The sequence below is a fragment of the Camelus bactrianus genome, chromosome 5 (genome assembly GCF_048773025.1).
Source record: "Camelus bactrianus isolate YW-2024 breed Bactrian camel chromosome 5, ASM4877302v1, whole genome shotgun sequence".
Taxonomy (NCBI): Eukaryota; Metazoa; Chordata; class Mammalia; order Artiodactyla; family Camelidae; genus Camelus; species Camelus bactrianus.
The window spans coordinates 48383263-48408738 of record NC_133543.1 but is presented as its reverse complement, the minus strand read 5'-3'; the positions used below and the strand labels follow the sequence as shown (position 1 = coordinate 48408738).

The window sequence follows — 25476 nt, the reverse complement described above, 5'->3', positions numbered from 1 at the left end:
GAGAATATCTACCTCACTGGGTTATGGAGATTAACAAGTATAACATCTGGCACCTAAGCAATTTCTAGTGAGTGGTGGGTGAGACTACTGGAGTGGACAGAATAAATAAAGGAATGAGGTGTTAGGAAGGAGGAGAAAATAGGGAGAGGCTGAGGAAGGAAACGTGAGAACCTCAGTGTATTTGGCTTTCCTTGAGGGCTGAAGGACGGAAAGAAGGCTACTTAGTTAAGAAGAGGAAACCAGGCAGTTTTTGTGAAGAGGGGAGGACCTCTAAGGGGAAATTTATGAGGTACCAGTTTAACAATGGATGAGAGCAGCTGGCCAGCCAGGAACTCCGTAGGAACCACGATGCCTCAGAATGGATGAACCTTTACAAAGCTGCACTGAGAAAGGATGAATGAGCCTAGAGAGCTACGTACAGCTTGATGACTTTAGTTAATAATATTGTTTTGCAGACCAAAATTTATTAAGAGTAGATTTCAGGGGCTTTAACCACACACACACAAACACACACACACACACACACACACACACAGAGTTGGTAACTATGTGAGAAAATGGATGTATTAATTAGATTTACAGTGATCATTTCACTATATATGTATATTAAAACATGTATATCTTATATATACACATTTTTTAATTTAAAAATTTAAAAATAAGAAAAGCAAAAATGAAAGATGTATCTTGACCCTTCATGATAAAATGAAGAAAATCAAAGTAAAATTTTAAAAATACATCCTACCTTGAATATGGTATATTTTAAAATGTCTTTATTTTATGTGAATTTCAACTCAATGAAAAAATACAAGGAGAAAAAAATCGAGCGAATCCACAGAAAATTTGTAGACATTTAAGTCCCTGAAAGAGAGGAAATGGTCGGCTTACATCAAAGTTAAAAAAAAAAAAGACTGTCTTTGGCGGATGTTTCAGGAAGAAGAAAGGACGGCGGGACGGAAGCCCTCTGTGTGATGCTGCCGAGCAGGGACCGGGGCCTTTGTTCGCTCCCTTCGGAGGCCCATGGAACCAGGATGCGGTGTCTATATTCCAAATCCCAGCCTGGCCCTGTGATTTGATAATGATTATTTTATCCTTTAGCTTCTGAATATATATGGAAGAGCTCAAGATAAATAAAATAGTTAATAAAACTTCTTTATTAAAAAGCCAAAGTTATATAAAATAAGGACTGTTTCCCCCCCCCCCCCCCAAATTCCTAGATGGCTTTCCTGAATCATCTTTAGGGCACAGGAGGAAAGAATAAACAAGGTAACTGAGCTGGTGTCACGGCACAGGGTAGCTGGGACTCTTGTTACTGTTTGTCGGGGTTGGGGGCGGGGGGCAAGAAGCTCCAGAGAAGAATGGAAAAATGAGCCCAACAAGGAGACCATGGCTTCTGTGGAGAGGAGACAGGCAGTCACTTCACCTGAGATTGCTCTATGTGGAAGGGGAGAGGGAGAAAGGCCAGACCACAGCCACCTGTAAGATGACTCTGAGGCTCCACAGTGGAACTCGGAAGAGGGGCGGGAGACCACCAGTGACCGCACAGCATCTCAGTATCTGCCTGCTGAAGACTGCTGCACAGGGGCGTCAACAAAACAGTACGTGCAGATGTACAAAAGCCTGGTCATGTCAAAAGGCGTCTGCATGGACACTCTTCAGAGGGGTGGAGGACAAGTGGATTTAAAGACCAGGGTCTGGGTGGGAGGAGAAGAAAGTGTGATACAGGAGTGTAGATTAGCATACAGACTGGTAGTTCTTTCATCAATATCTTGACTTCTCTGCTGATATAACTGTAAGCAGTCACCCAGCCTCCCCAGCAGTTACCTGGGTCATGAAGTGACTAGCTTCTGACCAATGGGTATGAGTAAAAATCCCACGTGCGATTTCTGGGTCTTGCTTTTAAAAGAGGTATCTTTCTGCCCTCCATTCTTCCCTTACCCCTTACCCACTAGAGGGAATGTGAACACCGCGACAGGAGACCAAATAGTCAACCTGGAAATTGTACATAACCTGAGTTCCCACAACCAGGGAGCTGTCATATCAGCAGTGAGTGACCCTTATTTTAGGGAGAAACAAATTCTACTTTCTTTAAACTACAGAATAACCTTAACCATAATTGGTACTATGGCAGGAATTGATGAATGTGAGATTATTATTTATTTCCTGACTAAATGAATGATACATTGCCTTAAATTTTATTTCAGCAATCTAAAGTAGTTAAAACAATTTCTTCAGGGTAAAAAAGAATAACCTTAACCATAAACTATAATCTATAATGTAGCTAAAGTGGCTATTATTTTGTTACATCAGCCAAACACATACATAGATACTAAAGAAAAGCTATTTAAATATATGCCTGTCTTTAATATATTAACTATAATACATTAATATTTATTATAATATATACTATATATAATTATATATTATAATAAGTATATATGTTGACTCTTACAAAAATATACAGGCCCAGAACTAACCCATCAAAAGATCTATAAAGCCAGATGAGAATTAAGGAGGCTTAGCTAGATAATAACATGGTGGAAAATACATGTATAAAAGAAGGAAATGGGCCGCTAGAATCACAAATATTTATTTGCAAGGAAGAACTTTTTGAATTCAATTTGAGACATACTATCTTTTCTGACTGCCACAGAAATTTCAGAAATTATTTTTCAGTGTGGAAAATACTGCAGAAATATAGTAAGATGCCTTACTATAGAAAGGAGACATTTCAAAATAGAATAGAAAGACAACCACAAAGAGAAATTCTCTGCATTTCAAGATTTGTTAAGAGTAGGGGAACCTGTTAAATGATCCGAAGAAAATTCTCCATGTGGTAAAGCTGATGGCTCCAAAGAGCAAAACAAACATTTGAATTGTCTGTGGAAACATTTAGTAGCACTCATAGGTAGAAATATCAAGTGGGAAGTCAAAATAACAAGAGTCAAGGAGAAAATGAGGCCAAGGCAACAGGGGAAGCAAGACAAATCATGTTTGTGTTGTGTGTATGTGCACACAGTACATACAGGTATAAAGACTAAAATGTGGTGAGATTAAGTTTTTTCAATGGTACAAACTGTATTAAGAACAAGAAAAGATAGAGAATTTGATGAGAATGAATACTAAGTTATCCTTAACAAAGAAAGGTAGGGGGCTGGTAATAGCTCCGTGGTAAAGCACATGTTTATTAGCATGCATGAGGTCCTGAGGTCAAGCCCCAGTACCTCCACCTAAAAATGGTAAAATAAAATAAAAAAAAAAAGCTAAAAAAATGCTATTATCTGCAATTAAATAAAAACAAAACAGCTCAAATATGCCCTCATTCTGGGTCCATACCCTTTTACACAGTAATATTCTGCTTCTGTGCTGCATCACAGAGTTTCCTTATTCCTACTGACTCTTTTTATGCTCTACTGAATACTGCCTGCATCTTCTTTTTCCATCACTAAAACTAGGAGTTCCTTGAGGGCCAAGCTATGTTTTATTTTTTTGTGTCTTCCATTCTCTGCATATCAAATGAAAGAATACTTGAGGACAATTTTGCCTGCTGGGAGAAAAGTGAGATGAAAAGCCAGAAAAGAAAGCGGGAGCTGGCATCGACAGTATTACAAAAAAGGGATTGAAGGAGGCAAGCAGAGCACAAATAATAATATTTTGGTAGGACGCCTGCAGGAAAAGCTGCCAGGAACAGCTGTGGTTGGACAGGACTCAGCACAACAGCCAGGACTACAGTCATCCAAGACTATCCACCAAGGCCGGGTACTGGTTTGGTTCGGTTTCTGAATCCCAGCTTAAGATGTATCAGCATGTGACCACAGCCTTATGTTCTTTTACAATGGGGAAATACATGAAAATAAGGTAAGGAGCGTGAAGTAATTATATAGTGGTCATTGCTCTCCTAATGTGTAAATTTGAAAAAAAGCAAACTAGAGAGAGGTCAGCTAAAGAACAGATCTACCTACCTACCTACCTACCTACCTAATACATAAATCATTTTATATATATAATGATCACACACACGTATATGAAAGAGAAGATAAAATTGAGGGATGGTAAACAAAGCTTGAGGCCATTTAACCCATAGGCAACATTGACATTTTGGTTGTAGAAAAGGGATTATAATGTAATATCCCTTTTAATATCAAAATTACCATTCCTCACATTATCTGTTAACTGGGAAATACACACACAAAAAGCCACTTTAGATTTGTAATTACTTTAAGTGAATATGTTTTATTTATTTTATTTTTTTTTTATTTTAAGTGAATATGTTTTATTTAACTGTAGCAGCATCTGCATAGATTTGACAAAAAAAAAAAGAAAATTAAAAATATTCACTTAACAATATTTCATTCTTTTTTTCTCTTTTTTTGAACAGTAGAGGACCAGATAACTTAGATCATTTTTAGAAGGTTTATATGGCATAACTCTGGCTGAATCAAATTGATCAAAAAGAAAAACTGTAAAAAGTTAAAGTGTTTATATGCTTTATCAATAACACTTATAGAAAACCATGTAATAAGTAATTATTAATTACAAGGCTCTTTTAATTCTACTTTTTAAAAAATGTGCAATTAAATATTTTTGCTTATGTGATACATAAAATCTTCTAAAAATAAGGGAAAAAAAAGGTTACATTTCCTTGGAGTGCCCACTGCAGAGAGATATATGCTCTTCATCTGAGAATTTGTATTTGATTTTTAAGCCTTGCTCCTACTAAGTCTATTCTTCCAATCAGAGTAGCAAGTTTAGCCTTATTAATAATCAAATGCATAACTTCACTAAAAGTTTGAAAGAACTCTCTAAACTCTTTATCCCTGTAATTTCTTAGTCCCTCTGTTATTGGATTGAGCCAGTAGGGAAATACCACTGGTCAAAATTACCTATAATAGGATATCTGCCAGTGAATAAGCTACAGGATACAAGGCAAGAATGTCTAAGGCTCCAACTCTTCTCTTTTTGATAATGCTTTACATTGTGTGTGTGTAACTTTATAACTGATTTTAAAAAGACACATTCTTTCAACATTTTTGCCACTTTCTTGATTTTGTCAGCATCCATGAGGTCCAATACGGAGGGTGAGGGTGGGAATCACATGTGGCCCCCAACCACCTAACTCAACAAGAAGCACTATTTGCTCACTAACCTCACTCCTAATGTAATAAAATATTCTGTGGTCGCAAAAAGAGTCAGTATGATTCCATAGTATTCAGATTGTGTGAATCTGAGTCAAAAAGTTTTAGTAAGAAGAAAAAATACCTTGTCAGTTTTCATTTCACAACTCCGTAAGTGGAAAATTAGGACACAGAAGACACAATTTTAGATAAAATTATAAATTAGAAGAGATTTGCTCTTTTCCCTGATTTTACTGTAGTTCTGTGATGCAGAACACTACTGGGACTCCATGCACCTTCTATTAGAAACCAAGTCACTCACACGACATTGGCTGTAACTTAGGGCTTTATGGCTTGAAAGCCCTAATATTAACCATTCCCAAAGAAAGAATGCAGAGGGTGGGTCTAAATGAAAAGGAATGTGTTCCTAACATGTTACAACACTTCTGAACAGCCTCCCAACCTCACACCACATAAATAACAACATTCATAAGGATAATCCAGCAAAATCCTGCTATATACTTCTTTTTCCAACCTCTAGCACGTTACCAAATCATTCTTTCAGCCCAACTCAAATTTAGTTCTTCTAATAAACCCTTTACAATTAACCTGAGAGCATTTCCTATCCCTACAAAGGCTATTATTTCTAGCACTCCATAATCCTTCCACATATATAATTTGCTCTGTGTGGGCTGCAGACAGCGTGAAGAGATGAATGGATAGCAAAAATGTCCTAATGCTGGCTTCGCAATTATATGAAGTGGTGTAACATGTGTAAATGTCAATATGTTTAGTTCTTGGTTCACAATGTCTTCCTGTTGCTATTGCTTCTCCACAACAAGGGTGCCTAACTTTGTGAATTTCAGAGTCCAGTTCATTAACAGTAGCGTGCTAGTGTTAGTAAGTAATAGCTAACGTTGATGACGAACAAGGGCTATATTACTAAGATAATACACTTCCATTTCCAAGAAGGGAAAAAAGACACTCAGTTTTTCAAGCATCTGTTTAAAGACAACACAGCAAAAAGAACTGCTACCACTGTGTTGAAAAGTCGCAGATGGAATATTTTTGTTGGTGTATAATATATGACTACAATCTGTGTACAAAGATCATAGAGCACCACACATTCTGAACTGTTTGTCTATATCTGTGGTACATTTTCAATTGCTTATTTATCTTCTAGCTAGTTACTGCAGAATCAAAGAATAGACAGTGTAGCTATCTGATCTAAACTGGGGCTAGCCTGTGTCCATGGAAGAGAGAGAAGTTGATGCAGTGGGCAGTCTGGAATTGTGCCTGATATCCACACTCAAATTCTAACTGAGCTAACTGATCACAAGTCAGACAAAAGGTTACAGCATAAAAGGACTGGAAATGGGTTGAGAAATTTAAGAGAAAGGATGGATTATTTTTCTTAAATACTTAAATATCTACAAATTAGTACCCAAATTCTGTTTTCATTTTATTGTAATGAATGGCTTTTCCTCCCAATTCTTACAGTTTTAACAATTTGTAATGAGTCAATATTTATGAAAATTAACGAAATATCATGTTATCAGTTAAGAAACACTAAAATTTTATGCCCAGGGCATTCAAAAGAATAAAGGAAAGGTGCAAAAAATTTAAAAAACACACAAAAAACTAGTGGGTTTAACAATAATCATAGAGCTAATTGATTAGTTAACAATTGGCTCCCCAGAAAAATGCATAAAATTATAAATTTTATTTATATGAAGAATGCATATCACATGATATCACTTACATGTGGAAGCTAAAACAATGTTACAAATGAACTTATTTACAAAACAGAAATAGACTCACAGACTTGGAAAACAAACATATGGTTACCGAAAGGAAAAGATAGTGGGTGGGATAAATTAGGAATTGGGAATTAATAGGCACATACTACTATATATAAAATAGATAAACAACAAGGACCTACTTATAGCACAGGGAACTATATTCAATATCTTGTAATAACCTATAATAGAAATGAAATCTGAAAAAGAAATATACATATGTATAACTGAATCACTTTGCTGTACACCTGCAATGTTGTAAATCAACTATACTTCAATAAAAAAGAAAGAGAATTCAAAAGGTACTGGCTTAAAAAAAGAATGCATAGTACACTATTTGCAAATAATAAAATATAAATACTCTATTGTAATTCCATTTAATCAATTGATTTTGCCTAATTTTATATCCATTGTCAACTCTGGTTGCAGCTGATAAATGAATGTAGTCAAGATATTGGTTGCCATTTTCATCAAAGTAAATGAGTAAAAGGAAAATGAAACATCAAAACATGTTGAAACTCCACTCATTCATCAGTGATGCGAATGACTTCTCTGCTAAGTAGGATAATAATTTTTGACTAGAAAAATATTTATTCAGCTTTTTGTGGTATGCACAATGTAAAAGCTACAGAAATGACATAACTTTAAGTTTAATTTGCATTATTCAAATTTTTTCCATTGTTTTCTTAAGTCTACACAATCTACAAAACAATAAATTGATAGCCCTGATGTGTGGTGTTTGCCAGTTTCTGTGGTGTAAATAACCCCACCATGGCTGGTGAGTTAATACAATTTTATGTCAATGTAATATTTATGGGAATAACTCAAAGTACAAAATAAACATAAAAGCAAAAGAGCTATTATGATAACCATCAAAACAGTGCAAAACAATATTTTTAGAATTTCACCATTTTAATGGTTATGATGATATATGTAAGATCATTTAAAAATGAAAATGGAGTTAACTATAATTCAGCATCCAAAATGGAGCCAGATTATTATTGTGAATGTGGTTTCAGACATATTTCTGCATCACTAAGAACTTAAATTTTCTCTAAACTGTGTCAGACTCGAGGACACCACCAGCCATTTTCAAAACAGTATCTGCTAGCAGGTGCTAGCTGCAACCCTGTAGTTTCAAAGCCCCACCCCAACCTTTGCAACTATGTCATTTCAGACACCCACAAATGCTTGCTTAACAAGCACCCTTACTTCTTGCCAGCTCCAAAATTATCGACAATTTATATACCCTTGCAGTTTTTTGCCTTTATAAGCCTCTCTCATTCTGTAGTCCTGGAGCACACAATTCAAGTGCTTCTAAAATCTGTGTATCCCAGGCTGCAGTCTTAACAAACCTCAAATAAATGCCTCTTTATTTCAATCTAGTCTCCACTTCTGAAATTTTGGTCAGCCAATATTTTCACCCACATGTCCTCAAACCTTTGGAAAAATGAATGCAAGTCATATAGTACTCTGACACAGACTCCTTCAACATGCACAGTTCTATTATCCAGGAATTCTAAGGTGATCGATTTTGCTACTCTATACAAAATACAATTTCGCAAGTTGGAGAACTGATTACCAAGAATAACCACAAAAATAATGTTAGAAAACTTTGCATATGGCAAATATGCATGTAATACTTTGGCAAGCACCTTGTGGTTTTGTAACTATTATGGAGACAATATAAGGTAGTCTTTATTTTAAAAAAAGAGTTAAAGGCAAGAGCAAATACGGTAAAGTATAAATGTCTTTATGTTTTAGGCAATACAAATAAAAGCTGTACAATGAAGACTTTGGGAATAATGATGTTATTTTATACTTAGAAAATTAAATCACACCCACATAGATTTCTGCAAAGGTTAAAATCAAGCCTAGATTAAGAACTGTAAATCAGAGAAGAAAAGGGCTTTCATTGAGCAGGTCCTTTGAAGCTTCCATAGAAAAGTAAAGATGTATGGTCGAGAGCTCAGGCACAAGGTTTGAACATGGTTCCACCACGTACTAACAGGAGGACCCTGGAAAAGTCACTAACCTCTGAATTCCAGTTCCTTCATATGCAAAATTAGGATTAAAAGTAATAGCCATTTCCTAGGATTGCTGTGATAATTAAACGTATTAATGCATGTAAAGTATAGTTGTAAACATCATTTTTTAAAAATCTCACATCTCTTTTACCATTCAAAAGGAAACCCACCCTTATGAGGTTGCAATAGATTCTGTCTCTTAACTGGAAACTTCAAGAAATGCTAACTGGAATAGCAGCCTCTGGTTTTTTTTAATGCATACTCATATGCATTAAATACGAATATTATTACTTGCTTGCTATCTGTGCTGTGGACCTGAGCCAAGTACAGGCTGCCACACTGCAATGCTTTTCCTGCTTGCTACCTTTCTTCCATTCCTAATCCCACATTCTGAGTACGTAAGTATACATTTTCAGTCCAATCAACTGCATTATCTTCTTTCTCCCTCTCTTCCTCCCCTGCCTTCTCTCCCTCTCTTTCTTTTAAGCCTCAAGTTACTTATCCATTTCTTCTAGTAAATTGTCCTTGATAAATGTTACAGAAAAATTTCCAGAAATACCTATGCCAACACTTATTTCTCTGTCCTGGTATTTACACAAAAGTCACACTTTATTGATGTTCTGATGGTGCCTAGAATTCAGGAGAGTAAGTCCAAAAGACATCAAACACCTGCTGTGACTATTTCCCACAAATCCTCTCTTGGAGTGCACTCGTGAAAGCTCTCACGTTTCCATTAAGATGTTCTACAAGAGAGCTCTGCAAATGGCTGTTGCTAATGAGCCCACAGATATTTTTAAAGCCTGATGTGGTCAATCAAACTAGAGGCAGCTGCCAAGACACCCTCTTCTCTGCAGCTCTGAAGTACTTCCTGCAGGGAAGTGGGCCTGGCTGGGAGGTGCCACAATGCCCAGTCTTACGCCTTCAATCATAACAATGTCAGCAACTCTTCCTCCCTGCTCCCTTTACTCTAAAAAGGAAATATCACTCAGAAAAAGACTAAGTGGTTCAGCTTCAGAAAAATCTAAGAGGACAAGATTCTATCAACCCTGGAATTTGTATACAAAAGAAAGAGGTAGTAAGCAAATACAGCTTATTCACTTTGAACTCGACCCATGTAATATTTATTGAGCTTCTTTCATTTGAAATGGAATCTATGTTCTATTTCATTAATTAGCAGTGGACTTGACTATATTTTTCTGAATTGGATACTCAGTTGGAACTCTTAACCATGCACCTTTACCTTTCTATGGAAGCCTCAAAGGACCTGCTCAATGAAACCTTCTTCTCTGATATTCAGTTCTTAATCTAGGCTTGATTTTAACCTTTGCAGAAATCCATGTGGGTATGATTTAATTTTCTAAGTATAAAATAAAATCATTAATTGCAAACTGTTAGATGTTTTCAGAAGTCTGAGAAGTGATGAGAAGGATGAGAAGGATTCATAATGCTGTTTCCAACAATAATTATGGGAAAACAATATAATATAATAATATAGAAGTATAGGATCTAGAGTCACACTGACATAAAGATCAAAAGCTGGCCCTACTACATATTAGTTTTGTGATTCTGGGCAGCTACTTGAAATGAGCATCAGATACTTCATAGGTTATGCTAATTAAGTCAGATAACACAGGAAAAATGCAAGCGCAGTACCCAGCACTGAATATTTAATAAAAATTCAATAAATGCCAGCTATACTGCTATGATTATTATTCTGAACCCTTATGACATTTTAGGACTACTGCCAGCAAGAATGGAGAGTATACTCTGGAAATTCTTACTTCTATGGCTGTTGTGTTGAATCTCACGATGTCCCCTGAACAACGTTCCAATGCCTAGACCAGAAGTAGCAAACAGGCAGTGAGTAAACTGAATACAGCCTCAAGAAGAATTTCATTGGCTGAGAGGTATATTGTTATCATTAAATATAAAGCCTTTCAGGAAGGTCTATTCTAGATCTGCCATGCCTTCACATCATACATCTGGCTACTTTCTCACAGTTCTATGACTTGCCTGGATCTGAAGATATTTGGATTTGCCTCTCTCATCTAGACCTTTTCTAGACTTCTCTTCTACTCTACCAAAAACACAGCTATCATACGTCTCTTTCCTCTGGAGAACAATTCTCCACGTAGGTTGTGCTCCAGAATAACCATTAATAAAATTGGTGTTGTCCCTCATTGGAACCATCATCATCATAGCTAACACTTCTCGAGCACTTACTAAATATCAAGTACAATCTGAAGTATTTTGCCTGTATTTGCTCATTTAAGCCACCATCAAATTTATAATGTAGATATTATTTTTATTCCTATGTATAGATGAAGAAACCAAATGTCAGAGATATTACATTACTTTATTCTGAGTAGAAAAATCTTTGATGAGAATGTAGGCAATTTGAGTCTAGACATTACATTTTTAAGTACTAGAGACTAGACAGGCCACTGACATGTGGATTTTAATAGCCATCCCAAAAGAATCAACCCAAAGTGATGACATTGATGGTGGGAATTTCAGTCATGTGGTAGGAGATATTTTAGGGCAGTAAAGCCTCTTAAAATATATTGCCTAAATGCCTGTACATTCTGTTGACAAGCAGGGTTGACCTCACCAATATTAAAACACAATTAGCACATAAATGAGACAAATGTAGATATTTAGTTTCATAAGTAACATTCTATGAAATCAAATGACAATGCATTTTAGACATATTCCAGATAAATCATTCCCTCCAACTCTTCACTCTTTTGTCGTTTTCATTAGAAATTTTCAGTTAGAATATTCCTGTGTGGTAATGAGATATTCCAGTGTTCACTCATACATTTCAGCTAAAGACAGCTTTGAAGATAATTTTTTAAAATTGTCTATGTACATGAATATTCTATTTATTTCTCCAATATTTCACTGTCAATGGAACAACCTTATTCCAACATCATCACTTATTTTTACTCAGTCTTTATTAAACTGTCCTTTTTACAGATCTAGTGTATGATACTTGGAGTGCATTATCTCTTTAATTAAGGCATCCCAAAATGTAACCAATATAACAAAATTCACATGATTTTCTTTTTCTTCCTGGTGTGGAACCTACAAACTAAAAGCACTAAATGGAATATTCTATTGGACTTATATATAGGTACGCTAATGGTACACAAGCATAAAAATAAACACTGAAAACATAGATGCTTTCAAGTATGATACTATAAACAACTAAAACTAAAGACTATCAGAGGCATATTATGTTTGGAGAGAAAAGGAATCCTATGCAATTTAAACTACCTTGAAAATCAATCTAATTGCACATTTTTCAAATGAAAAAAACAGGATATAATCATGGTCAGAGTTACCAGTAACAGAACCAAAACTAGACTGAGGATCTTCTAGATCCTCAGTCGTGACTTTTTTCAATCATAAGAAACTGAAGAAATTTGCAATAGAGTTTCACTCTCACAAATTAAACTGATGCATAGGGAAAAGAAAAATCATAGCAAACCTAAATATTTTTCTTCTACAACAGCTTCCAAACACAAGCAGCTACTTTGCCAATAATCAACTAAAAGAAACAATATTTGATTTTAACACCATAGAGGGGAAAAGGGTTATGTGGGACTTACTGCATATAGAGTATAAGAGTGTAGTGTATTTTATAAGCACGAGAAGCAAATTCCAATGGTGGTTTTTCTAGATATCACTGTGCAGCCTACAGCCTGACACCTGGGAAAGAAATGGCGCCCTACATTTTAGGACACAGGCAATGAATGTCTGTGAAAGGATTTTAGGAAAACATTTGACAATGTCACTTGGCTATCACGTGGACAAGAGGAAGGCTCTGAAGAAATATATTCAATTTAGTTCTACTTAATGACTAAATTTGGCCTGGAAGTTTCTAATGTGCCACAGGGCTCTTCTGCCTTTCCCTATTAGGAATACAATGGTAAAGAAAACTGATACACAAAAGTAAACAAATACACTATAAAAGAGTCGCAAATTGTGGCATGCACTATGAAGGAGAAAAAAAAAGGTGCTGAGAAAGAAAATAATAGAAATGGAGAGAGTGGGGTGATCCATAGACTTTCATCCCAAGAGCAAGATACGTACAACTTGTTAAAAATTATAAAATATTTCAAACTTCCAGATGTAACATGTACTCACTATCCATATTTAATGGATGTTAATATTTGACATATTTTCTTTAGATTGCTCCTTTTAAAATATAAATAAAAGGGGGGTGGAGGGTGGGAAGGGATAGACTGGGATTTCAAAATTGTAGAATAGATAAACAAGATTACACTGTATAGCACAGGGAAATATACACAAAATGTTATGATAACTCACAGAGAAAAAAATGTGACAATGAGTGCGTATATGTCGATGAATGACTGAAAAATTGTGCTGAACACTGGAATTTGACACAACATTGTAAAATGGTTATAAATCAATAAAAAATGTTAAAAAAAATATAAATAAAAGTGAGAAAGTACAGCTAACGCACCCACCACCCATTCTTACACCCTTCATCTCCAGAGGCAATGATCCTCACATTGTTGTCTGTCGCTTCTTCCATATGTTTTTACTTCTGTAAAATAGAGCGTTGGTCTGTATTTTAATTATGTAAGTACTGTCTTATCTGCAACTTCTGTATTTCACTCAACTGTATTTCACTCAACTGTGTATATACATACACACACACACACACACACGTAAACCTGACTGTGCAGTTCAATCTGTTACCCAATTCATCATTATAGGAACAAACTATAGCTTATCCAATCCTATTCTGAGGGACGATTAATCTTTCTTTTGATTTTTCACTACTGGATTTCCTAGATGGCTGAACCATCTGACACACTCGCATTGTAAGAGCTCCGTTTCAATGCATTCTTGTCGATACATGATATTGTCAAACTTTAAAATTCTGCCAACCTGATAATATGTGTAAAATAGTGCTTTCTTTCTATTATAATTTCCCTAATTACTAACAGAATTGAACATCTGTTCATAATTGTATTAGCCTTTTTTTCTGTGTATTGTATGTCTACAGTCTATGGCTATTTTTTTTTTTTTTTTTTTTTTTTTTTACTAGATTGACTCTTTCTTATTTTTCAGGAGTTCCTTTCCTGTTGAAATAGTAAGTCCTTGTCAGCTAATGAATTGCAGATATTTTCTTCCAGTCTGTGGCCTATCTTTTCACTTTTCTGATGGCCTATTTGGTCATACACAAGCCTAATTCAATATACTCAAATATATCATATTTTCTTATGCTTTGTGTTATTTGTATCATACTTGACATAAAGACATTCTCCTAAATTTTTTATACAAGTTTTATAGTTTTTTTATCCTTTTTTTACATTTAGGTATTTAGTTCATTGAAAATTTATTTTCATATATGGTATGAGGTAGGGATGTAATTCTATCTTTTTCAATGTGGGAGGCCAGCTGTTAAAAGGACATTCACTGGAACAGTCTCTCCTTTCCCAACTCATTTGCAAGTCTCCTCTGACACAAACTAAGTTGCCATTTAAATGTTGGTCTGTTTCTAAGCTATTTGTTCCATGTGCAGTCATGTGTTTTAACTATTATAGCATTTTAAGTATTGAGATATGTTAGGGTAAGCACACCTTCCCCTTTTCTTAATCTTTTTCAAAATTTTACTTGGTCATTTTTTTTAGCCCTTGATCCTTTCACAGAAATTTTAGGATAAGTTGTATCTACATATTTCTTAATACGTAAAATTTTAATTAAATAAACAAGTAGAGTGTACTTTTTTTAAATCTCTTTTTTAAATTTCATCGATCTCTTTCTTTTTTCTTTTCTTTTTTTTTTTTTTGCGGGGTTATTGGAAAGTAACTACAAGATAGCTATCATTTTTCCTGTAAAAACTTCCATACATATCACTAAGCAATGAAAACTCTGAACCTGCATGCCTTGGATGGGGTGACCAGAGACAGCGACATTAAAGAGCAGATACTTAAGCTGGAACCTGAAATATAAAGAGTCAGTCATGGGAGGACTGTTCCAGGAAGGATCTTAGGGCAAGAAAGGTTTCCTACATTCAGAGAACTGAGTCAAGGTCAGTGTGGGTGGAGTTTGGAGACAGAAGGAAGGTAGGAGGGGAAGCTGAGGAGGAGAGCACAGGCTCAGCCATGGAGTTTTGGAGGCTGAGGTAATGAATACAACTGAAAGCAACCTAAGGACTTAATAGGAAAGTAATGTGATCCAATACACGCCTGCATCGAGAAGAGGCTGAGTTTCTAACAGAAGAGGAAGCACAGAGCAGCTGGAAGGCTCCTGCAGCAGTCCAGGAGAGAGATGGCAGTCATAGGTACAGGGAGGGGAGGTGGGGAGGGTGCAACACAGATGGAGGTAAGTGGACAGATTAGAGATATGCTATATAACATGTGATTGTGGGGGGAAAGAAAATAAGACAAAAGCAGAATTTTTGCCAAATCTCAATAGGCTGAAATAAAGAGCTCAATCTAATAAGTTACATTTATTAAGGCTAAATGTGAGGTCTTGATTTTAAATTTAAGCCAAACCAAATGACAACTAAAGGAACTATACTTATGTCAGTGATTTGACTGGGTAATGCCTTTTCTTTCTACCCGATTCAAAGGATGGTGAAAGTGAAAGCAACATGGATTCTCTCTAGTGTGTTATACAGCTACTGCCTAAACAGCCACACAGCGTCCAATTGAACAGTGGTGTGTCTGCCTAGGAAAGCTGTATAAAAGCAAACGAAACCAGACAGGTACACGTGCATGTTAGGAATACACAATTACTATGAGATCCTATTTAAAATACAGTTCACCATTACACATATTCAGATATGATAACCGAGAAATCAGGATCCTGATATATCACAATGACACCCATCAAAATCATAAATTACAGAGTTAGCTTGTAAATTGGTATTTATTTCCACTAATGTCCATGTCACTATGAAGTCCTACAACAAATGCATCTTTTTTTTTTCTTTATGCGACTTAGTTGTATTGAAAAAAGAAAACTCTTTACAAAGCTAAGTGCTATTTATCAAGTATTAAATAGTAGCTGAACCATCACCAGTCTCAGTGCTGAGAAGACTATGTGCTTAAGCTCTATAAATCTCCAAAATGATAAAGTATGTGCACAAATAACACTAATGTAAAAACAGAATGTGATAAATTTTGGAGAAGGGCTGAAGAGCTATTAGACTATAAGTTTCTACAGATACTGGATCATGTGTCGTTTACTTTTATATTTTCAGCTCCGAGTACTAGTGCACTGAATGACAAATGGTAAAGGCTTAATTAGTGTTCATTCATCCATTCATACAAATACTTAGTAAGTGTTTACTATATGCTAGACATACAAGGACCTAGTTCCTGCTTTTGATGAGCTTACACTCACTCCTTTAAAACGCATTTTGAGCGCCCTGATCAAAGGTGGAAGTTAAGGACATGCAGATAAGGACAAGTAGGAAGGCAAGCTGATCTGCTGACTATGAGGTAGGAGGTGGAGGGACATGATGAGTCTAATAAATACTCAGTGCTTTGAGATGTAAGAGAAACTGACTGTGGGCACCTTAGGAGGATGGTTGTGTGGCAATTATGGGTAGCCAGGTTTGAGAACACACAGGTTTGTCATTTTCTCCAAAACTTCTTTAAAAGTGTTCAGGTGTTTTGAAAAAAAATGGAATATGAAGTAAAGGATATGGGAGGAAAATGGTTAACAGTCCAGGCCACCAAAAAAAAAAAAAAAAAGCTGAAATAATGGAGCAAATGTAAAGGATGGAAACTTAAGTAAAGACAAGAAGTGAGTGCTGTGTTGGGGAAAACAAGAGGATGCGGTTAAAAAAAGTGGGTAGGGGGAAGAAGGAAGTAAAAGGAAAAGGGGAAACTTGATATTTCAGTAGTAGAGCTGCATTAGTTTATAAAACTCTTCTGGGTGAAGCTGTGTACACAAGCAGCTAAATGAAATGGAGGTAAGGATGTGAATGGAACAGAAGACTTTAGGACAGAGGTGCTCAAAGAAATACGAGGCTAATGGTTCAATGAGCCAGCACAATGCTACTGACATCATGGTTTGGTGGGAAATGCTGGGATGGAAAGAAGATAGAAAACCGCTGCTCAAGTTCTTGAATACTGGTGAAATACCAGGATATTTAGGCAAAAGAGATGAGTAGAATGAGAGACTTAAAGCTTTCATGGAAAAATATTTGATATGAACCTTGTAGCAGGTACAGAACTTCACTGTCAAGAGATTGAGAGGCAAAAGAGAAGACATTTCAGCCTGAAGGATGGTCTAAGTAAGATCACAGGAGGCAGCAATGACTGACTATTTCTGATTCATCATCCTGAATCTCTCAGATCTCTCAGATGAAATGATCTGAAAACAACTCCACTGTATCAGTCAATAGCCTTTATCGCATATTCAAGTGAGTACTTTCCAAGAGGATCACTAACTCGTATCTATCTTCCTGTACTCATAATTGTCCCAACTACTTAACTCTCATATTTCCACTAAACTAAACTTAACATTTAATGATTCAACTCATCCATGTCTGGTGTTCAGATAAGGACATTAGCTGGTATAACAGACCTGCAACTGGTTGAAGGTCTGATCTCACAAGGCCAGGTAAACTGTTTCTTTTCCAATATAAGGAGATGCAGAGAGGCTGAGGATCTCAGTTTAACAGTAGCTTTTCAGAGGTGCCTTGATCTATGCTGCTTATCTTTTCCTACTTGTCTCTGATGTAACTTAAGATACTTTTTTGATCCTTGTTCTTAGAACCATATTACCACAGGGTAGAAAGGAACTTTTGAGGGTTGTGTGGTCCTATGTCCTGTCCAAAGGCTTCCCTAAAATTTTTGTGTTCAGTTTCTGCCTAAACACTCCTCCATTGTTTGAAAAATCATTGATTCAGGGGTAGACTGCTATTTGTCTTTGCTATAGTAAGTTGTCAAATTACTGCCACAATGCTGAGTAGACATGATCTGTCACCAAATCTCCGAGTTATATTTATTACCTGCAGTCTATCCTTTTGACATGTCTGAAAGCAGCTACCATGGAGCATGTAATGTAAGATAAGCTATATTTGTTGAAAATGGATCTAAATTTTCAATGCATTTTAACTGCTTGGTAAAGAGAGTAGGTATGTTCTGGTCATAATTCCAGCACAAACTTTCATGTCAAGATCTGATTTCTATTGATGCTTTATCTCTAATACCACTATGAAAAGTGCAGTCAGTGGGAGGGAAATGACATTGGAGAAAGACTGTGACTTGCATGCACATGGCAGCATATTTATGCCCTATGTACTCAGAGAGAAAGGGAAGGAAGTAAGAAAGGAAGGAAGGAGGGAGGAAAGGAAACATGGGTTATAATCTCAGCTCTTGGATAAATTAATAATACCTCTCTGAATGTTAATTTCTACTTTTATAAGATGAGCACAATGGCTCCTAATCACACAACAGTCTTTGGATACCAAATAGGTCAAGAATGTGAAAGCATCTTGTAAATCAGAAAATCTTATTCCTATGTAAGACATCTACTACCTGGTTTCACGTGCAATTTACACTACCCATCATTTTACCTTTTGATAGTCCTATTTCCTAAATACTTTACATTTACTTGTAGAAACACTCCATTTCAGGAAAAAATATGACTTTGTTTTGGAGGCTGTTTCATCATACAGCTTCTCATTACTTGCGTGAAGTGCCAAGAACCTTGGAGGGCAGAAAAAAATCATTCTCTCCAGCTTCTCTGTAGCTCTCCTTTTGACAGCCCTCAAGCACAGGCTGATTGGCTGTAGAGCCACAGGGATTTGATGAAACAAAGCGTTCCACAGCAATACAGAATCCAGCTGCTTCTATCTCAAGGGAAGTACAAGATATAACCTTGGTTGATTGCTAGTAAGTATGCTAGTTGCCTAGCGAAACTCAAAAGTCCAAGGAAAAAGGCATAATGCCTTTCCTGAATTTAATTTTGAAGCTTTTGTTTTCATAATGTGATGTGCTGCAATTTGAATATCTTTCCAGAAGGCTTAGACTAGCATGGAATTTTCTACCATAGCTGCTAACATGTACCACACACTCTTATCAAGTCTTACATTTGCAATGATAGCAAAATGCTATATTACACAATATATTAGTGCTTATAAAGCACTGATTGCATGTGACATTTTAAATTTGATAGATGAGCTCATGAAAAGTGTGATTTAAATAACCGTATTTTAAAAGAGCTCAATGTGAAACTAAATTTGGTTTCCTAATACTACACAAATTTGATTGTCATCAAAAATCCTTCTTTACTCTAGGGTAATTCTTATTTTTGAAAGTAGGAAAATATATTAAAGAAATAAGATTCATCAATAACAACATTTCTAAAAATTTATGTCCACAGATTCACATGTAAATAAGACTGCAGGTAAGTACATACTTTAATTTAGCTGAAAAAATAAATGAAGTATCTTATAAAAGTTCGTGCATCAATTTTTAGACTATCAAATAATCTGAAATACATTTCCAGAAACAAGAAATCCTTTTAGCCATTCCTCTCACATTGGTTAATATGCTCAGATCTTTTACACAGCAAATATTCTGGAGAGAATTTGTCTTTTTATTGCTTTTTCCTCCTTTAATTATCTTTAAAAATCATGAAAAATCTCTGCTAGATTTCATTTAATACAAAGTTAAATCAGCAATTAGTAAACTAATCACTGCCAACTACCACTGATAATAGATGATGAGTTGAAACATTTCAATTACCTCTTGGACATCATGAAATATGTCTGTTTTCTTCAATAGGGAAAAATTAATAAATATGAAAATTCATCTATTATTCTAACATGTCAACAAATCAAATCACTTTCAGTTTTTAGAGTACCTGACCATTTACTGCCCATGATACACAGACTTCCCCTGACGGTGTAAGTAAAATTTTGTGTTGTGCTTTTCTGAACATTATCTCTTAAGTCTTCATAACTCTCATGAAAATAATTTTATAAGCTACCATAACTTAATGGCTGATTTCCCCACTCTTGGACATGTCACCTTCCTCTTCCCTGCCCCAATTCCCATTTTTTGGTACTATCCATTTCAGCAACCAACATTTTCAATTATGCATTTTCCCCTGTGTTTTTGGTGTTTCCCCCTGCAGATAAATTCTCTGAAGTACAGAGAGATGAACATTACTACGGCTCTTACCACTTCCAAAGTGCTTTCTAAATTTCAGTGCCATCAACATCAATATGTATGATCGTAAAATTTGTACTGTGACCTTCACCAGCACTTAAGTATTATTATTTTTTACTGGAGGAAGGAGTGCTAATTTCTATGGAGATGAAATTTCCATGATTTTATACTAATGAAATCTTATTAGTATTATTTTAATCTTTGCTGTTATTACTATTGCTGTTAATTGCTTTAAAATATTTGCTAATCATATTTCCTATCATGTGGATTATCTTCGGGGGTGTTTTTTAAATGCTGTTTAGACAATAGTGCTTCACTGCATTAGCTGCAAATATTTTTTCCCAATATAGACGGTTTTACTTTCACTTTGGGCTTTTTTGGGGAGTAGGTATATTTAATATTTTTATATTATTAAATATGTTAAGCATTTTGCAATGTGACTTTTTTCTGTTACTTCAAAGCTCAGACAACAATCCTACCAAATGTCTAACAAACAGCAACTTCCCCCAAAATTTGATTAAAAATATTTAGCTATTTAATCCATCTGGAATGTATTTTGGCATACGTTGTGAGATGTGTACCTGAATTTCTTCTTTTTCAAACTCTAATATCTCAACCATTTATTAAATATTCCTCTTTCCCATTGTTTTATAATGCTCTTTATATATACATGTATATATAAAATTCTTATCTATAGCACATTGAGATTTTCTCTATTTCCCTAGATCTAGCACAGTACCAAAAAAGTTACATTATATAATTTTCTACTATAGTTTGCTATCTGAAATGGCTTTTCAACATTTATAGCTTCTTTTAGAAAATACCCCTTTATTCTCATTAGCTTATGTTTCCAAATAAATTTTTATCATTCCATCACCTTCTGAGAAAATCCAGCTGAGGGTTTTATTGAGATTATACTTTTATATTTATAAATTAATTTAGGAAGCTTCAATGGATTTACCTTTATATCCACAAACATAACCTGTCTCTTCATTAATTCAAGTTTCTAACTCACAATAAATAACATTTAAAAGCCCAATATTATATAATTAAGGGGCAGAATGAGATAATGGAAAAGGTGAAGACTGTAGAGTGGGACACATAAATATATACACATATATTTATGATACACATATATATATGTAAGTCTTGGCTTAAATCCTGTGTGATCTTGGGCTAGGTGCTTAGCCTCTCTGAGCCTCAGTTATTTCCTCTGTAAATTGAAGGTAGTGGTACTTCCAAGGTTGCTGTAAAGTGTAGGGATTATGTATATAAAACTACTGCAACATAGCATGTACCCAATAAATGTTAACTATGAGAATAATTTTTAATATAACATGTGCTTAGTACTTGACATTTTACAAAGTTCTTTCATGTGTATTCTCTCACTTGCTCTTCAATATTTACAAAACCCCATTAGATGATCATGTTGTTGCTATTATCACTGTTAATATTAAAACTAAATAGGTAAACATGTATCTTCTTTCGAATCAAAACACAAGCCCATTTCATATCATCATGACATAGTATTTGTAGATCACCTACATCACACAAAAACCTTGTTCCTGAATATTTTACAATTTTTTCCTGTTATAACTGTAATTGTCCTTTTATTACATTTTCTCTTACTTTCATTTGCTTAAAGGAATGCCGTTGATTTTAGTATGTTTGTTTCATGTTCAGCAGTTTTATTGAGTTCCTTATTAACTCTTAAAAATATGGTTAATTCTTTTGGTTTTCTGGGTTGTCACATTTCTGTTCTATGTTATGGAATCATATATTAATAAAATCAGCTACTAAATTGAAAAACAGAAAAACTAAGACTACTTACCTATCATGATATCATGATATATTAAAATCTTCCTGTTGAAAACATAAATTCAAGATTATTTAGCTATTACTAGTCAGTTTCCTCTAGTCTGTAGATTGTATTACCTTATGACATTTTCTCATCAGTCCTTCAAACTTCACAGTACCTTGCCTGACAGGAAGGGATGATGTTACAGTGTGGCAGAAAAAGGAAAAAGAGAAAGCATACATCTTTTTTTTCTTTGTGGGCTTTAAATATTATTCTTAGAAATAAGAGAAGAAAGAGAAGAGTAGAAAAGAGGTAAAAATTGCACTCACTCGCACACTTGTGAGAGTTTTGCTGCTTTTCCACCTTTAAATGCATGGTTGGCCATGCTCATTCTCATTGTTACCTCGACCTCCCACTCCCAAATACATTCTTTCCCCTTATTTTCTCCTAGAGTATCATTTCTGCCATAGTAGGATGCTTCCTTCGAAAAGTAATAACAATATTATTTTTTCATTGAATCCATTGGTTAACACTATTAAATGCTTTAAAATATTTGCTAATCATATTTCCTATCATGTGGATTATCTTTGGGGACATTTTTATATGCTATTTAGACAATAATGCTTTACCATATTAACTACAAATATTTTTTTCCAATATAGATTATTTTACTTTCACTTTGGGCCACTGCCAAAAGCAGTCTAAATAAAGGAATTCACGGATGCCTCAAAAATATTTCATTTTCACCTAATCATGTTTTTTTTTTCCAGCTCAATTATAAAAAGCAAAACAAAACCAGTAATAGAAGTTAAAAAATGACCTAGGTGATACAATTGCTTTCCCTGTAGAACCAGACAATCAGCTTCAGGTATGGTTTCCTTACTCACGGGGAAAATGATTAGAAGTGGACGGATTGACACTGTCCCCGCTGTCAGCACTTTCACTGCTGGAAACTTCATCATCAGATTCCCGCACAGAGGAGCAGGGTGAGGAGCCGTCAACTTCTTCAAACTTCCTCTTTAAAATTCCACTCATCGCTGCAGCACTGTCACATGTACCTGTAACAGGAATGGGAGCAACAGAGCATTGAAACATTTGACCGCTGGATGTGCAGCCAAGGTCGCCGGAGTCATTTTTTGTGGCTTTTTTTACACGAGCTGAGCTTTCCCTTGAAAGGATCACTAGTTTTTTTTTTTTTTTTAAGTTTCAAATTAACAAAAATGAAATTAAATGAGATATGAGCATTTGACAATTTGCTTACCAAAATGTATCATTTTTAAAAAATTATTCATTTTAATGTAATACCTCTATTCCTTTTTGTTGGCAGATTGAGAAAATCCACCTGAGTCCATAAAATTCTTTAACAAAAACAAATGCCAATGTTCCCCAAAGGCCTAAATGATTAGTGGAAGGAACACAGATAAGTATGCAAAAATTTCATACTCAAATTTTAAAATGCAAGAAACCTAATTAGTTGAGCACAATGAAGCATATGAAATCAGGTCTAAATTTGAGATAGTTTCCATTTAAATATTACAATATCCCCATGATTCCTGGTTGCTGAAGCGGTTGCTGTTTCAGAAACCTCCTAAGGCTATTTAACTGGAATGTAGCACTAATTGGGTGGGAAGACTAGTGTGAGGAGTGGGCATGGTTTCTCCTAAATCCAGTCTCTAAGATAAATGGGCTTTCCCCTCTGCTTGAGCTGCCCTTCTCCACCTTCCCCATTTACCCTGACATGTGCACAGTCAGCTGATGGGCATAAAATTTCCTTGCAGTGTAAGGGTATTTTTAGGAATAGCTTACATATAAACTAGCCTGGATATATGCACATGGTCTTACATTGTTAAATTAACTTAGCTGAAAGTATTACTAAGTTGATTCCATGCATTCTATCTTCCACCTCATTTACATCAGCTGATTTTAACTCCCATTTGAGTTCTTAGTTACATTATCTAGGTACTATCCTCAGAAATCTCTGAAATCACCCCTTCTCTGTGCAGATCACAGGGCTGGCAGTCTGACCAGATCCCCTCAGTGGGGCCAGCTTTCCAAATCTAATTCAGTAGTTTTCAGTCAGCTACTTGGGTTAGCAGCATCAGTATCACCTGGGAGGGAAATGGTTAGAAATGCAAAGTCTCAGGCCCCATTCCAGATCTACTGAGTCAGAAACTCCCAGGGGGTAGGACCTAGCACTCTGGGCTTTACAAAGCCCTCCAGGTGCTTCTGATGCATACTCAAATTGGAGGACCACTTGTCTAATTTCTATTCTGTTCTCCAGCAGCTCCCTCCTTGGACTTTTCCTTCCTTGGGTGTGTCCATACACCAGCCCTGAAGAGTTATATAACCCAACACTCAATTCCCAGTCAAAATCTTCTTTGTCCATCTCTGGTGTGATTTTTTGTAAAATTAAGTATCATAATAGATGTCTCTTAAGTATCATTAATTTCAATTTGGAGTAAGGGATACAAAAGGGAGTAGAATGTGTTACTTGCCCTCAAGGAGCTAACATCCACTATGCTGGGCTCCATGGAAATGATAATAGCCCCAGATTCTTGTTCTGCTTTGTTTTACTAATTCATGTCTTTTTCATGACTTTTATTAACAATGGAGATAACTGATAGCAATAAGATACTATGCTGTCCACTCTTTTGAGAATCAAATCTCTACTCTGACACTGATTTTACCACTATTCAGATTAGCACATTATTTTTCTCCATCTTAAAGAGTGTGAAATGCATAAAATGTTCATGCATATCTGAGTAGGATGGAGAGAAAAAAAAGATATTTTAAGTAAAGTTCCTGAAATAAAAGTAGGACAGGATATAAATTTTAAAATGGTTCACTTCAAACAAGATGCAAAATAATTCATGAGAGAGAGACTCCAAGACACAAAGTAATACAAGATGGAAACCCCTGTTTAAAAAGTATGTTTTTATAACAAGATATTGCAATGGGAACAGTTCAAAACCATGTCCTTGAGCTCCACTTTCTTATCTGATCTTCTCCAGCTTCCTTAGGAAAGGCAGATTCCTCAAGAATCAAGGACACTCAATTGGACTAAAGGTAATTATGTTCCAACATGGTGAAAGGTGGTACTTGGTTCTCTTCTCTTCCTCTCTCACTGCCTCAGGAATGAGGGGGGGAAACTTTTGGAGGGATGATAAGGGAATTCAGTAGTCTCTTTTTCCTTTTGTTACTACATTCGTACTGGCAAGACTGGAAGCCATGGAGCTGAAGGTTGGCTGTAATTTCCATCTACATCTTTAGGGCTGAAAGAGCCTGAGCTAGACCCAGGTCAAAAGAAGGAAAGAACTGACTGTTCAAGGTGGTATTAGTTTGTATGCTGAAAATTAAAAATTCAAATAATTACAGGGGGCATAACCTTAACATATAGCCATGAAACTAGTTAAATGCTAACTTGCTTGTGCAGCAACCAAGCATAACACTTGTCTAGTTTCACTGCCTTTAAAAAATATTATGTAAACATAACAAGATATCATAACAGATTACGAGGGCCAAATGACCCATTGCTTGCCAGTATATAAACTGTGATCGGGACCC

The 25476-nt window shown here is 35.5% G+C and overlaps 1 protein-coding gene across 4 annotated transcripts in view; it reads right to left on the bottom strand.

Annotated features, from left to right (window-relative positions):
• The window catches only part of CSRNP3 (cysteine and serine rich nuclear protein 3), a 144240-nt gene that overhangs the window by 51647 nt on the left and 67117 nt on the right, over positions 1-25476 (bottom strand). For 3 of the 4 annotated variants that reach the window (XM_074363817.1, XM_010971401.3, XM_074363818.1), the window contains exon 2: positions 22800-22970. In XM_074363817.1, the coding sequence (XP_074219918.1) occupies positions 22800-22970 (171 nt within the window). Of the gene's footprint in view, positions 1-22799; positions 23808-25476 lie in introns of those variants that run through there. The other variant, XM_074363816.1, reaches the window with a different exon arrangement.